This window comes from Eleutherodactylus coqui, chromosome 1, assembly GCF_035609145.1.
Source record: "Eleutherodactylus coqui strain aEleCoq1 chromosome 1, aEleCoq1.hap1, whole genome shotgun sequence".
Lineage (NCBI taxonomy): Eukaryota > Metazoa > Chordata > Amphibia > Anura > Eleutherodactylidae > Eleutherodactylus > Eleutherodactylus coqui.
The window spans coordinates 236,240,465-236,257,256 of NC_089837.1; the positions used below are offsets into that span (position 1 = coordinate 236,240,465).

Consider the following 16,792-nt stretch of genomic DNA (forward strand, 5'->3'; position numbering starts at 1 on the left):
TATCCCATTGCAGTGCCCTGGACAGCAGAGCTAACGTCTGATTAAATACAGGTGGGCTTCGGCCCAAACTGCATGCCCCAGTCAGGCTCGAGTTTTTTATAAGTATACACAGGCACGTACATCTCCGTAATGGGAAGTCCATGTGGACCGACAGTATGGGTGGGTCCCAGGAAGCCACCGGCGGTACATAAATATATCCCATTGCAGTGCCCAGCACAGCTGATGTAACTTCAGCTTTAATGCAGGTGGGCAAAAAATTAATTGGATTACACTTAAAGAGATTTCCACCATATTGTTGTAAAAATACACTCAGTGGAAGTGTAGTGTCCCAGAACATCATTTTGGACCCCTCTATATTTTTCATACATGTTTGTCTTATGTGGATGCACTGTGCAAAACTGTCATGTCTATTTTCTGTATGTGTGTTGCACAGCTGCAGCATCTGAAGGGTTAACTCCCTTAAAACCATTGTCTGTCTGCTGAATGTATGTTTCTGTGTCATGTGGTACAAGTGGGGTGAATGAGAGCGGGAAAGAGGTTAATGATTTTCTATCTCACCATGCCTTTGGAAGACCCACAGAGATGTAGAGAAATACCTTCAGCTTCCCTGTATCGAAAATGGAGAAGAAATAGATGCTCCCTAGTAGGAGCTCAGGATCTTCCCTCTTCCCCGATCAGCTGGAGAAACTGCAGGGGTGCAGGGATACATCTCTGGTTTCTTTGCATCTAATATGGAGAAGATGGAGAGACTTCCTAACTGTATGTGAAGCGCATGGGAGTGAGTAAGCCTAAATGTTTTTCCCAAAAGTCCTATTACCAGAGAGCCATTGTAAGTAACTTCTTGTAGTGACTGTATGTTTCCTCAAACAAGACCATTGCAGAAGTCTACCAAATCTCTGAAAATAATATTAAATCTGCCTACGCAGCCATCTGAAGTCTGGATCACCGTATAGTGGTAAACCTTTAAGGTGTACTGAAGTCTATGAGAGCAGGTTGATAATTACTGCCATTCTGTGGCCATTGACTTTCATGTCAAGTTGTCTAAATATTACTAATTTGCCTGCTCCGTAAAGTCTGCCTGCTGAATTTTGTTTGAACTGTGTCTAAAAGTCACTAGTAAAGTTTTACGGGGCCTCAACCGTTCCTGGGGACCCTGACGTACGATACACTTGTCCCGTGTTATTTTATCCACCGTGTATGCATGCCGGTGTGTGGAACGGTGGCGTCACAAACGGACAACTGCTACCCCCTCATCCTGAAGAATACTGGCCCTATCCTTTGCTGCGGTAACTCCCTCCGGTAACAGGAGTTGGACAGGAGTTGGTAAGTGCCACCGTGACAGGTCCATGCACTACACCCTCCCAATTCCAGCCGTGTGCTTGGGTAGTTAGCCATTTCCCAGCAGCATCCCAAGCAGGGGTATTACAAGTTGGCCCCACGATCAGGCTGTTACAAGTTAGCAGTCACTCACAGGATAAATTTATTTATATTTATATATTGGACCATTACAGAAGCGTGCACTGTGTTTCCCGTGACCGGATCATTGCCGCGGGGAACGCAATTCAAAAACGCCCGTGGAGAGGTACTCTAACGAGTGTCTGTCCATTATAAAATTAAGCTCCCTATCCCCCAGCAATCAGCTGTTATTGTTGGAGGAGGCAACAGCCAGTCACTAACTCCCCATGCAGGGGTTGCTGCAGGGAAAATGCAGCATTGCAAGCCAGGAATTCAGAGTAGTGCATGGATGTGTCGGGTCTATCAAAGTGCTTCTCTGTTCTAGCTCATACAGAGGACCTTTCCTTATAGGATGTTCATATGCCCTAATATCAGTTGTGGGGAAGCAACTGCTTTAACTGCTAATAAGCTCATTTTGGTTGAAGTGTTTGGTTAATAATTAAAAGATCTACCTCCAAATATACTACAAAATCATATGACAAGGAGCAGCGCACCATCCAATTGTTCCAAAAGTTTAAAGGTTAAAGCAGTCATATATAAATAAGCATAATCTGACCTTCTGTACTCAATCCACTATCACTGCGTCTTTAGAATGGAGAAACTGCATAGTTCTCAAAGGTAATTTATATATATATGCATGTATAATGCTTTGCTGATAAAATATTTCCTAGCAAATAAATACAAATGATGCATTTTAGGTTTGAAGAAGCAACAATGGACCAAGATACACTTGATGAAACCCTGAATGCACTAATGTTTAAACATAAAGGCATATACTTTGAGAGCCTTTTTACATCACCTGAAGCTGTAGATGCTGTAGAACATATGGAAATTAGGGACAGTGATGTGTTTCTTGTTACCTACCCAAAATCAGGTAAGTTCACAGGTAGAAATTTTTTATCAACTAGTAGCTTAAGAAAATATTCTTATGTTATTGAAGTAGATTATTAAAGAGAAGCACACATACTGTATATGTACATTCATGGAAGAACACAGTCATAGAAGACATTTCTATAATTTTAAATTTTGCAATCAATGTTATTCATTTTTCTTAAAGTTTGATAAAATGGTAAAGTTCCTCTATCAGATTTGGAAATATAGATGGGTCTTTCTTTAGCTTGAGTTGTAGGTTGCTTTTAGATGGAACTCTTATTGTTCCAAAATCGTACAAATGAGCAAAAGGGAACGATAATCGTTCAGTCTAAATGTGAGCTGGGGTTTAACCCTTTCAGTGTTCATCGAGCCAACGATGTGTATGTCTATCTAAACAGGCTGCACAATAGGAAACCAACTAGCGATGACGTCACATGCTTATTCAAACAAGAATTGTCTTGTCTAAAAGGACCTTTGTTGCAAGATGATATCACAGTGTGCAGTTCTATCAGGGTGGTTTATTCACTCATTGAATTGCTTTACAATGGGGTTTTGTTGTATTTAGGTAAGAGAACAAAAGCTTTTTATGGCCGCATGCCCACAGATGGAAATTCTGCTGCAGGATTTCCCGCAGAATTTTCCCTGTTTCCCGCTGCCATTGGATTACATAAATTTATGCAATCCTATGCAGACAGCTGTGATTTGACTGCGTAAAAACTCGCATGGTATTAAAAGTCTGGCATGTCCTATTTTTGTGCGGGCCTCACATCGGCCCACCCAGAAACGTCACCGCTATCATGCCAGCTCTGCTCTGCCCATGCACAGGTGTGCACCAGTTGGCTCATCGCAGAGCAGAGGGAGAAGACGCCGGAAAGGTAAGTGGGAGGTCAATGCCGGGGCACGGGTTGCATCCCGCTGCGAGAATCTCACAGCAGGAATCCACTCGGTCGAGGGCATGAGGCCTAATGCGTTAAGATAAGATAACTTTCTGTACTATCACAATAAAGGTAAAATGTGTTTTATCTGTCGAACTCAAAACCGCTTTGTTCCCACGAGCGTATATCGGCTGCCTTTTTCACGACTGGCCAATATATGCTACTATCTGAGAGTTAAAACTTGTGAATGGGCGCACAAATCTAATATTTGTGCGCCTGTTCAGATGGCATGGGCCTCGGTGCATATATGCCAAGGCCGCCATGCCATTGCCCCTTCCGTTCCCCTCGCTAGCTCACCCCCTCTCTCCTCTCCTCCGGCTGATTGCAAGCGCAGCCCGTCCCACCTCCTTCCATTGCTGGCTGTGGACAAGGGGCTGGAGCTTAGCTCTGCCCCCGTCCCACTCCTTGTCTGCAGCTAGCAATGAAAGGAGACAGGAACGGGCAGCACTTAGGTCCAACTCTGTCCCGCGCCTACCCATTGCAATCAGCTGGAGAGGGGGAAAGAAGAGAGAGGGAGTTTAGCAGTCACGTAGCTAAAGTCCCTCCCATCTCCCTTCTCCGGCCGCTGTCATTGGCTCCAGTAGGAGCCTATGCAGCGGCCTACATACTTCAGCCAAAAGATCTTTTGGGCCCGACGTGAAAATACTCGGCACTATATTGGCCAGCCGGGAGCTTTTAGTCAGGGGAATACAGGGATATGATCTGATGCATTAGAATCAAATGCATCAGATCACAGTGTATATCGGCCGACCATGAAAAAGGCGGGCCAACATACGCTTGTGGGAACAAAGGCTAAATCTGACATTTACCCTTTGAAGTGATCCCCTCATCCTGGACAAACAAAGATGGCCACACTGCTTCTCTGACTATCTGATGCACACTGTGCACTAATATGTATTATTAGCCTAAGGCCACTTTCACATGGCCGAGAATCTCGTGAGATTTGTGCGTCTCGCAATGCACAATTGTCGCATGAACATGAACCCTAATCTTTTGAGTGGGGTCATACACATGAGCAATTCTGTTTCCAATGGTGCGATGCAGTGAAAAAGTCGTGGCATGTCCTATCTTTGGGCGCGCCCTCGCATTGCATTGCACATTGTTTTTATTGGGGCCAGCAAAGCATCACCTCGCATGCTAGGTGCATGCAAGTGTGATGCAAAGCAAGTTTTCCCATTGAACATAATGGGAAACACTCTGATTTTCTGTCGTGCCTGTCAAGCATGCCACAGGATCACAACTTCCACAAAGTGCACTTGCCCGTCTAAATACCTGTGGCAATGTCTGAGGCACCAATAGGGTTGCCACCCGGCCGGTAATCCACCGGCCTGGATGGTATTTTTCAGTCAGGCTGGTGCCGGTATTTTTTTACCGGCCCTATTACAGGCCGGTATTTTTAGAGCCTGCACTGCCCCCTAGCCCCGGTTAACCCTCCTCCGGCACTCCTGACATCAGGGAAAAGACAGACCTGCAGAGCCGACAGCTTCCAAGACCTCCGATGAGGTCATGTGATACCCTGTGTGGGAGGAGTTAGGGATCACATGACCATGGAGTGGGGCTCAGTAAATGTAAGACTCTGCAGGGTTCTGTTTGTGTGTGTTGGAGCTGTGGGGGTCTGGATAGATAGAGTGAGTGAGTGAGTGAAGTTGTGTGTGTGATGTGTGGGGGTTAGGATGGATGTAGTAGAGCTGTGTGTGATGTGTTGGGATCAGGATGGATGTATGAGAGCTGTGTATGTGTGATGTGTGGAGATCAGAATGAATTATAGAAGAGCTGTGTGTGCGCGATGTGTGGGAATCAGGATGGATGTAGCAGAGCTGTGTGTGCGATGTGTGGGGATCAGGATGAATGTAGCAGAGCTCTGTGTGTGCGCGATGTGTGGGAATCAGGATGGATGTAGCGGAACTGTGCATGTGCAATGTGTGGGGATCAGGATAGATGGCCAGCCGGCGCTGCAGTGACAGTGTGGGGACCCGAGGAGGAGAGCGGTGGAGCAGTACGAGGTATGTACCAAGTACTGCATGTACTCTTATATGTTTAGGTGGTATACGTTATACCAGCTGTACATATAATTATGTACGGGACATATCTACCTTACATCAGCATCACTATATACAGGGGAGGTATATCTCCTCCATATAGTGATATGGACCATGCTGGGGTAACCTGGGTATAATTATATATGTGTAGATTGTATGTGATGTGAGCGTCTGCAGCATGTACTCACGAGTAGATGATATGTGAATCACACTAAACGTCATCTACTCGCGAGAACACGCTGGCCTGGATCCTGCACATGCACACAGCCGCTGGACGAGATCCAGGAGATAAAGGAGGAAAAAAATGCAGCGATAACCCACGCCCCAAGTCACGCTCCCGACACGCCCCCTTTTTTTACCATGGCCGTTTTTTTCATTGTGACAAAGGTGGCAACCCTAGGCACCGACAATAATTATATCACCTGTGCCATATTGAGGAAATCCTGAAAACATCACCTGTTGGGGGTCCCTGAGGACTGAAGTTGAAAAACACTGTCTTAGGCTACGACGCATACTACGCACAGTGTACATCTGGTAGTCATAGAAGTAGTGTAGCCATCTTTGTTTTCCAGGACTGGAGGGTCACTTTAAGGACCTGAAGATTTTTTTTTTGTTTTTGGATTGTCACATTCTGAAATCCACGCTTTTGTTTTGCCGTCGCTGCCATATGAGGACTTTTTTATACAGTGAGCTGTATTTTTCAATGGCGCCATTTAGTGGTTCATATAACCTATTCCTTAACTTTTGTTAACACTTTACGGGTCAAATGGAGGAAACAACAATATTACCCTTCATTTTTACACATATTACACCATTTACCATGTGGCATAAATAACATGTCACCTCCGTTCTGTGGATCAGCATGATTGCCGCAATACCAAATGTATATAGTTTTCTACTTTTGCACAATAAAAGTATTTTTTATAGAGAAAGCCCTTGTGCCGGGGTCTTCTCTCCCTCTGTATCGATGTGTTAGTCATTTAGTAGATCTTTATTGTTCCTGTCATTATATAATGTATTTACTCCCCTCTTCTCATATATAAAATATCTGAAAACTTCCAGCTTGTCAGTTACAGTAGCTGCTGTAAATAATAAGAGCTATAACCTATTGTGCAGGTACAATTTGGACACAACAAATTCTAAGCCTGATATTTAATGAAGGACATCGAAACGGAACAGAACATGTTGAAAATATAACAAGAATGCCATGGATAGAATATAACATTTACAATGTTGACTTTAAAAGTCGTCCATCTCCTCGTCTCTTCTCATCTCACCTGCCTTACTATCTAATGCCAAGAGATTCGAGGTTCAGGATGGGAAAGGTAAATCACATTAGCACTATCTTACAATGGTTCTTGTATTGATTCTTGCATTAATAAGTTGATTGATTTATAATACATGCATGGTTTTTCATTTCACAGTGCATAATATCAATCTTTTAATAGCGATTGCCAAAATATATTCTATTTTTTAACATGAAACCATGTATTAGAAATTCCTGTTATGTAAGTCAGGATGGTCTGCCGCATCACAGAAATTATTCCAGTTGTCATACGGCAAACAGACAGGGCTGAACAGTAGTGGTAAGCATGGAAGGAAATTAAATTATGCAAGAAACACACAATACAGAGGAGTAGTTTTTCTAGGGAAGCCATAGTCTTCTAGAAAATGGGCATGCACAAGGTAGGGTTGGCCTCACCACTGTAAGTTCGCAGGTAGGGTGCGACAAGGGCTCAGATACAGCACCGCAAATGGAGGCAAAGTACACAGCTTGGAATAAATCTAGTATTTTTATAGACTGCAAGAACCTCAGTTCAGAAGAAGTTAACCGCAGTGTAACTGCAAATATAACACGTAACCCATACACAGTGCAAATATAACACATAGAGAGTTAAACCCATACATAATGCAATAACCCTCTGCTTGGCAAAGGTACTATTATGATCTGGCAAGAGCACCCTCCCCCTTATTGTTCAGATAGATGCAGTAGTATTGTAGTGAATGGTGCTAGTGGCGTGATGCTTGTGTAGGAAGAAAGTTCTGGAAAGCCACCGCGTGTGTTCACCGATGATCAAAATGCTAGCACAGTCGTACTTAAAGTTGGGGGTACCCCTTCCTTATTTCACAAGTGTAATGTCTTCACCGGAAGTTCCCATAATGATTGGGCAGTAAATTCTGAAGTTAGCACTTTCTTCAACACCTAGGCTAGTGCAGATATGTGCCTCTGCTGCTTCACAGTAAATGCCGGGTTAAGCTCTTTTTCACCTTGCAGATCTTAGCACAGTCCAGCACTCCATATCAGCAATCTCCAGTCTTTATATCCCTTGTCAGGCTTTTCTAGCTTTCCGAGTGTGCTGAAGATCTGGTCACTTGTTACTTATGGGAAGTTTCTATCTCTAGCAGCCCGAGCTCGGCACAGCACTCCAGAGCACAACTCCAAAACTTCTTAGAACAACAGAAAAACAAAATGTCCCCCGAGCATGCTTGGTTCAGTCTCTCCAGGAATGCTGGAAATTGTAGTTCACAGCACATCAGGGAACTATGCATATAGTAGTTGTATCTGTAGCCACTACTAAGGTGAGTCCCTTACATCACCACGCCATCATGCATCTATAACGGGCTTGGAGGGCTTACTCATGAGGTTTCGACGATACAATGCCGAAGAAGAGGACAAGTCGGGTAAGAGCAGTAAAATAATACAGTTTAGTTCGAGAATAGTATAAATGAGAATTTATAGTAAATATGTAAATGTATACAATGAACAGGTTTCAGACAAAATGACAACTCTTAACTTTACAGGGAAAGAAAGAGGGACAGGCAAGGAGCCATGCGAGGCGTGTTATGATAAATTTTCTGTGAAATGCCTGTAATAAAGCCACAGAAAATGTTCCCAAACTATTAGTTCAATAAAACAATCACAATACTCCAAAAGTATATTATTATAATCATTAATAGTAGAATACATAATGTCACAATGGATATGGCCATGACCTGTTAGTCATAAAAGGATTCTGTCACTAGGTTTATGAAGTTTGACTCAGACCCGAGCTCTGTGTCATGGAAGCGATCCGTGTCGGCCTCTTCCCGACCACTGCATGCAGAGTGAACGTTCTCTCTATACACTAAAGGGGAGAGGGCTGTCAGTCTGCATGATGCAGGCAAGGAAAAGCTGGCATGGTGCACCTCTATGACTCACCTCCAAGTTAAACTTCAAGAACCTGGTGACAGAAATCCTTTACATTTTTCTCTATGGGACTGCAATATCAGTTCTTGCAACAAGAGGGAGTACTAAGCTCATAAAAGGACTGGCTCCTATGAAATGCCTAACTCGATGAATCAAGAAGGGTGTCTGAGAGAGCCTGTGGTTACTATGCCTATACAACCATATAAGACATTGTATAAACACCTCTGTAGGATCGCATAACTAGAACTGTAGTGTAGCCCGGTTTGGGGGGTATGGGCACAACAGACCTTGACGCTAACCTGTATGGGACAAAGAGACCTAGAAGCTTTGCTGTCCTCACCCAGGATAAAGCCTCCATATTTAAGGAAGGGTCTCCTCCTAAGAATTAACTATAAATTACAGATAAACGAAGAACTACTGTTCAGATTACACAACATCAGTATAAGTGTGCAGAATGATCAAAGAAGGTTATAACAATAATTTTATACAAATATAAATGACAACAGCACATGTATATAAGATACCCAAAATAACATCAGTAAGTACACAAGTCAAAGGTCCGATAGATAGATAGTCACAGAGCGCCCTGTGGACAACTGTAGATACAGGATTCCTCCACAAGACGACCAGCATTTGATCAGATGATGGCGGGGATACAGGCAGTGAGAGTAGATGCAGCATGACTACACCTGTTTGTTTCTCAAAAATGTTACTGAATTTTGTAATAATACATTAAAACAAATATAAACAAAGCAGTCCTTGTTTGATAAACATCAAATATAGATTACATCAACGAAATGTATAATCCTGATAGAAGGTCATGCGTATCTTGTCAAAATATAAAAAACAAACTACTTCCTTTTATCCAAATCAGAAGTCTAATCATTAGAAATAATGATCCAGAATTAAGATTACCGAAACAATACCAAAATAGGGGGAGAGAAGAAAGACTACACCTGTTTGGACTTGATCCCTAACAACCAACTAATCTAGCATTGCAACTGGACCGCTAACTACCCATTGGCCGTTGGATGCCTAACCTATCTCTATCCCATATTATAAACTGATCCCTAGGCTACTATTACTGTCACGCTGAATACACTATATACAATCAGTGGGGAGCTGCTTAAAGCTTAGAACTTAAGTAACAGGTCGTGTCTGTGTCATACGCAGAAGGTATCACAAGACCTATTAGACATAAGTAAGCAGAGTCTACGGGCTCTATGTAGGAAAGCTGAGGAGAGTCAAACAGTAATACCTGTGTTAATCCCTGGGGTCTCGACTGCCACCCAGCTGGGGCAGAAGCGTGTGGCAGAAAACAGCTATCCATATGATGTTGGCCAAGTCCATTATTTTCAGTTGCTATACTTTAGAAAAATAGCAGCTCCCTTCGGTAGTAATTTAGGTGCATCTGCTAATAATGTGTAATCCTGCTATCCAGTAATGTTGGCTCTCATGCAGTGTCTTATGTAGTAATACTCGTATAATGTAGAAATGCCCTGCACTCTGTTTTATGGGTAGATCTTAGGGCGGCATCACATGGGCGTATTTTCCCATGCAATATGCAGAGAATAAAACCCATTGATATCATTGGGTTTCTACACATTCTCTGTGTTTGCACACACAAACAGTAGAATCTGCTCTATTTTTGCGCAGCCATTTAAATTAGGGCCTGTTTGTCTGCTGTGCACAAATGATTGCGCTGTGCATGCGCAAACAGAACAGTGAAATGCACCGATACAACCACAAATCAACTCATTGGCGCATACACTTGTGTAACACCGCCCTTAGACTCAACTGTCAATCTGCAACACAGCTTATGTGAACAATGCACACGCTGTTTGTTCTTGAAGGCTTACTTTATGGCTATTGGTTTCAGTAGAGCTCAAAAGATTGAAAACAATCGCATACTTGTATACACCCTGTTTTGTTGTTCTCCCCCTCCACTGGTATAATAAATGGAAATACTCTATAATAAACTAAGGCCACTTTCACATATGCACTGGAACCTCCATCACAGATCCGACACAATATTTTTTGTCCAGTAAAATGACAGACAGCTGAACAGAAATGAAACGGAGCTCATTACAGTTAATGTGGTCCGTTCAGTGCTGTTTGGTTCCATCATAAGACAGCTCGGTTCCACCATGGAATTCTCTTTTCCTGCTCCTATAACAGGGCAGAAAAACAGAATCCCCCAAAAGCACATGTGAAAGCACCCTAATTCTTCTTTGGATGAACTTGAATGAGTCTTATGGGCATGTTCTTATAAGTGAAGATCAAATGTCAAGTCCCTGCGCTTGAGATGTGAGGAATAAAAGAGAAGAAAAAGAGGTGTACACAAGTGAATGTTGTTTTTATCATCATCATTATGATTATTGATCCTCTTTAGATGTGTAGTTATTGATTAGGAAATAACATTATTTCTTAATATTTATTAGCTAATTGATAAATGTGTTGTGCCCCTGTTCATACGTCCTATTAGCAGAATATAAATATCATAGAATGTGATGGGACAACCTCTTTGAGCCAAAATTTTAAGAAATGTTCATTATTCCTATTTTTTTCAGATTATATATGTGTGTCGAAACCCAAAAGATGCCATGGTGTCCTTTTACCACTTCTACAAAATGTATCCAAACATAAAATGTACAATAAATTGGAAAACATTTTTCAACCTCTTCATATCAGGGAAAGGTAATACAGAAGTAGGCATAGAATTATTTTTTGATCTAATTCTAAGGAACTCAATCGTATTTTTTCCAGTTTGTAAAGTAGTTTTGTGGTGTGGTGACCTGAAAGATCAGATTGACTGTGTGAGGGATGGTAAGCGTTACACTTGTCACAGTGTGTTGTATCCCAATCTGCTCAGTCGTGCACAAGAAAAATGTATGTGGTAATAGTTAGGTGCACTTGAGGTGGTCTCTGCTCCCTAGTGAGTAGATGCTAGTTTGTAGTTCCTATCCCAAATAAAGTAAGTCCAAAGAATCAGGAGAGGTAACAGGTAAAACTCACATTTACTTGTTCCCAAAGCTTAATGGTATAACATCCAGAAGGTGAAGGCACATTCCTTAGAAATTAGCAGTTCGAACACTGATTGTGGTGGCTTGTATGCTTCTGGATCTCCATCCTACACTACTGTGAATGTTTCATCATAGCCCTAGAGCAGTGGTGGAAAATCTATAGCCGCGCGCCAGAGGTAGCACGCGGAGCCCTCCCTGCTGGCATGCACCGCCGACGCCTGCACACCACGGTAGTAATTACCGGCTGGGGTGCCGCTGGTCTGCTCCAGTAATCACGCAGTGTGCACCTGGGATCCTCCTCCCCTGAGTCCTCTCCTCCTTAGTTCTGCAGGAGAGGACAAGGGAGGAGTGGCATTGTCTACAAGGAGGAGGTAAGTATATGGGTTGGGGGGACTATAACTACTGGGGCTACTGAGAGGGGTTAATATTACTACTGGGGCTACTGTGGAGAATAATATTACTACTGAAGTGGTTAATATTATTATTTGGTCTGCTGAAGGGGTTAGTATTATTACTGGGGCTACTGAGAGCGGTTAATATTCCTACTGGGACTACTGTGGGGAATAATATTACTACTGATAGGGTTAATATTATTAATAAGGCTACTAAAAGGGTTAATTTTATTACTTGGGGCTCCTATGAGTGTTATTATTACTCGGGCCACTGAGGGAGTTAATATTACTACTGAGGGGCTTACTATTATTACTGGGGCTACTGAGAGGGGTTAATATTACTACTGGGGCTACTGTGGGGAATAATATTACTACTGAGGGGATTAATATTATTACTGGGACTACTGAAAGGGTTAATATTATTACTAGGGCTACTGAGGGGGCTGCTATTATTACTGGGGGATACTGTGGGTGTTATTATTACTCGGGCCACTGAGGGAGTTACTATTACTGGGGCTACTGAGAGGGGTTAATATTACTACTGGGGCTACTGTGGGGAATTAATACTAGTGAGGGGGTTACTATTATTACTGGGCCTACTGTGGGGCTATTACTAATACTCAGGCTACTGATGGAGTTAATATTACTACTCGGGCTACTGTGGGGTTAATATTACTACTGAGGTCCACTGTGGGGCGGGGTCATTATTGTTACTGAGGCCACTGTGGGGTCCCTATTGTTACTCAGGCCACTGTGGGGGACACTATTACTACAGGGGGTCAATGTTAGGGTCACCATTACTACTGAGGCTATTGTGGGGGACAGTGTTACTACTGCGGCAACTGTGGGGGACACTATTACTACTGAGGCCATTGTGGGGGTCACTATTGTTACTAAGACAAGTGTGAGCGACACTTTTACTACTGAGGCCACTGTGGAGGTCACTTTTACTACTGAGGCCACTGTGAGGGTCACTGTTACTACTGAGGCCACTGTGGGGGACACTGATACTACTGACGCCACTGTGGGGGGTCACTATTACTTTTGGGGCCACTATGCGTGTCACTATTGTTACTGAGGTCATGTGGGGGACACTATTAGTACTGAGGCTACCGTGGGAGACACTATTACTACTGAGGCCCCTGTGGGGGTCACTAATGTTACTGAGGCCACTGTGGGGGTCACTATTGTTATGAAGGCTATTGTGGGGGTCACTGTTGTTACTGGGGCCACTGTGGGTGACACTATTACTACTGAGGCCACTGTGGGGGACACTATTACTACTGAGGCCACTCTGAATGTGGCAGCATACCTCAAGCTGACTTAAGGTATGTCTACACGTGGTGGAAATGCTGCAGAATATCTGCAGCAAAAATTTCCATGGCAATTTCCACATCAAAAATACAGTGAAAATCTGCACTATTTGGCTTATTTTTCTTTCAAAATGTATTTATTGTTTGTTTGTTTTTTACAAATCACATACGTTACAATAACTGAGCATGACCCGCTTATCAAGGTTACACAGAGATACTCTACGTTGTACAGTAGCATAGAGTATATTATGGTCTATTAATATTTCAAAGAAGGAGAGAAATTAGACTTTTGTATATAGTGATGGAGATACTGTTCTAAATACAGACCTTGATCTAGTTATAACCCTGGTAGCTCGATAATTAGATTCTGACAAATTTTAGTAAACCTTAACGTGTGCCATGCGACCTGCGGGCCTGTGCCCCTCAGGAGGACCAACTAAGGCCCTGCCAGCGATAGGTTGTGAGTAGAGATGAGCGAGCACCAAAATGCTCGGGTGCTAGTTACTCGGGACGAAATTATCGCGATGCTGGAGGGTTCGTTTCGAGTAACGAACCCCATTGAAGTCAATGGGCGACCGGAGCATTTTTGTATTTCGCCGATGCTCGCTAAGGTTTTCATGTGTGAAAATCTGGGCAATTCAAGAAAGTGATGGGAACGACACAGCAATGGATAGGGCAGGCGAGGGGCTACATGTTGGGCTGCATCTCAAGTTCACAGGTCCCACTATTAAGCCACAATACCGGCAAGAGTGGGCCCCCCCCCCCAACAACTTTTACTTCTGAAAAGCCCTCATTAGCATGGCATACCTTAGCTAAGCACCACACTACCTGCAACAAAGCACAATCACTGCCTGCATGACACTCCGCTGCCACTTCTCCTGGGTTACATGCTGCCAAATCCCCCCCCCCCCCACGACCCAGTGTCCACAGCGCACACAAAACTGTCCCTGCCCAGCCTTCAGCTGCCCTCATGCCACGCCACCCTCATGTCTATTTATAAGTGCGTCTGCCAGAGGCAAAGCAGGCACACACTGCAGAGGGTTGGCACGGCTAGGCATCGACCCCCCCATAAAAGGGGCGGGCCGATAGTCCACAATGCTGTACAGAAGCAATGAGAAATCCAATCCTGTGCCACCTCCATCTGGAGCTGCACACGTGGGCATAGCAATGGGGAACCTATGTGCCACACACTATTCATTCTGTCAAGGTGTCTGCACGCCCTAGTGAGACCGCGGTTTTTTATAAATAGTCACAGGCAGGTACAACTCCGCAATGGGAATTCCGTGTGCACCCACAGCATGGGTGGCTCCCTGGAACCCACCCGCTGTACATAAATGTATCCCATTGCATTGCCCATCACAGCTGAGGTAATGTCGTGGTTAATGCAGGTGGGCTTCGGCCCACACTGCATGCCCCAGTCTGACTGGGGTTCTTTACAAGTGGACAGATGTAGGTTAAACTCCGTGTGCACCTACAGCATGGGTGGCTCCCTGGAACCCACCGGTGGTACATAAATATATCCCATTGCAGTGCCCTACTCAGCAGAGCTAACGTCAGATACAATACAGGTGGGCTTCGGCCCACACTGCATGCCCCAGTCAGACTGGGGTTCTTTAGAAGTGGAAAGATGTAGGTTAAACTCCGTGTGCACCTACAGCATGGGTGGGTGCCAGGAAGCCACCGGCGGTACATAAATATATCCCATTGCATTGCCCAACACAGCTGAGGTAATGTCGTGCTTAATGCAGGTGGGCTTCGGCCCACACTGCATGCCCCATTCAGACTGGGGTTCTTTAGAAGTGGACAGATGTAGGTTAAACTCCGTGTGCACCTACAGCATGGGTGGCTCCCTGGAACCCACCGGTGGTACATAAATATATCCCATTGCATTGCCCAACACAGCTGAGGTAATGTCGTGCTTAATGCAGGTGGGCTTCGGCCCACACTGCATGCCCCAGTCAGACTGGGGTTCTTTAGAAGTGGACAGATGTAGGTTAAACTCCGTGTGCACCTACAGCATGGGTGGCTCCCTGGAACCCACCGGTGGTACATAAATATATCCCATTGCAGTGCCCTACTCAGCAGAGCTAACGTCAGATACAATACAGGTGGGCTTTGGCCCACACTGCATGCCCCAGTCAGACTGGTAATATGTACCTTAACAGTAACCTCGTTGGTGGTAATGTGGTGGTGACTGCGGACCTAGTAGCGCGGTTTTATGTAGTTGGTTCTCGGAATGTGGCCATGATTAAGTGGTCCGTGGCGGGGGGATGGTGGTGGTGCTTTCTTGTTGTGTCGTTAAAGGTGAAATTCTTGGACTGCCACCAGACGGACCAATGCAAAGGTATTTGCCAAGAATGTTTTCATTGTTGAAGGAGGAGGGGGATGTTTTGGAGGCACTATGTGTCCTCTCCACGTGTCCGTGGTTATATGCACCTTAACAGTAACAGCGTTGGTGGGAAATGGCCTCGCCGCCATCATGTCTTTGTGAAGCCTCTGTTTCCACACCCCAGTGACATACCATTAGCTGCGGTATAGGCAGAGCCCAGAATTATTAACATTTCAGCGGTAGTATTAGGGACAGGCCCCACTAACATATCACTAGCAGCAGTATAGGGGGAGCGCAGTCTTAGTTCCATTTCAGTAATAGTAGCACTCAAGACAGGCCCCAGTAACAATTCCGAAGCAGCAGTATAGGAGGAGCGCAGTCTTAGTTCCATTTCAGTAAAAGTAGCACTCAAGACAAGCCCCAGTAACAATTCCCATTGCAGCAGTTTAGGGAGATAACAGTCTCTTTCACATTTCAGTAGCTGCAGTATAGACAAGGCCCCAGTTACATTTATGTAGCAAAAGTGTAGGCCAACCCCACACACCTTTCTGTACCATGAGTGCAGGCGAAGAACATAGAAATTACAATGATTACACTGTAGGTGAGGGCCCAAAAAAATTGGTGTAGCAACAGTACTAATGTACCTCAGAAAAAATTGGCCATGCCCAACCAAGATGGCAGGTGAAACCCATTAATCGCTTTGGTTAATGTGGCTTAAGTGGTAACTAGGCCTGGAGGCAGCCCAGTTTAACGAAAAATTGGTTCAAGTTAAAGTTTCATCGCTTGTAAGAGCATTGAAACGTATAAAAATTGTTTGGAAAAATTATGAGTGAGCCTTGTGGCCCAAAGAAAAATTGCCAGTTCGGCGTGATTACGTGAGGTTTCAGGAGGAGGAGCAGGAGGAGAAGGAGGAATATTATACACAGATTGATGAAGCAGAAATGTCACCGTTTTGGATGGTGATACAGAACGATGCTTCCATCCGCGGGTGCAGCCTACGTATTGCTTAGGTATCGCTGCTGTCCACTGGTGGAGAAGAGAAGTCTGGGGAAATCCAGGCTTTGTTCATCTTGATGAGTGTAAGCCTGTCGGCACTGTCGGTTGACAGGCGAGTACGCTTATCTGTGATGATTCCCCCAGCCGCACTAAACACCCTCTCTGACAAGACGCTAGCCGCAGGACAAGCAAGCACCTCCAGGGCATACAGCGCGAGTTCAGGCCACGTGTCCAGCTTCGACACCCAGTA

The 16,792-nt window shown here is 44.4% G+C and overlaps 1 protein-coding gene across 2 annotated transcripts in view; it reads left to right on the forward strand.

Annotated features, from left to right (window-relative positions):
• The first annotated feature begins 745 nt into the window (after positions 1–745).
• Positions 746–16,792, forward strand: part of LOC136632178 (amine sulfotransferase-like) — a 126,310-nt gene continuing 110,263 nt past the window's right edge. Inside the window, exons 1-4 of one of the 2 annotated variants that reach the window (XM_066606880.1) lie at positions 746–778; positions 2,154–2,329; positions 6,419–6,627; positions 11,060–11,186. In XM_066606880.1, coding sequence (XP_066462977.1) covers positions 2,170–2,329; positions 6,419–6,627; positions 11,060–11,186 — 496 coding nt within the window. In that variant the 5' untranslated portion in view covers positions 746–778; positions 2,154–2,169. Of the gene's footprint in view, positions 779–2,044; positions 2,074–2,153; positions 2,330–6,418; positions 6,628–11,059; positions 11,187–16,792 lie in introns of those variants that run through there. The other variant, XM_066606871.1, reaches the window with a different exon arrangement.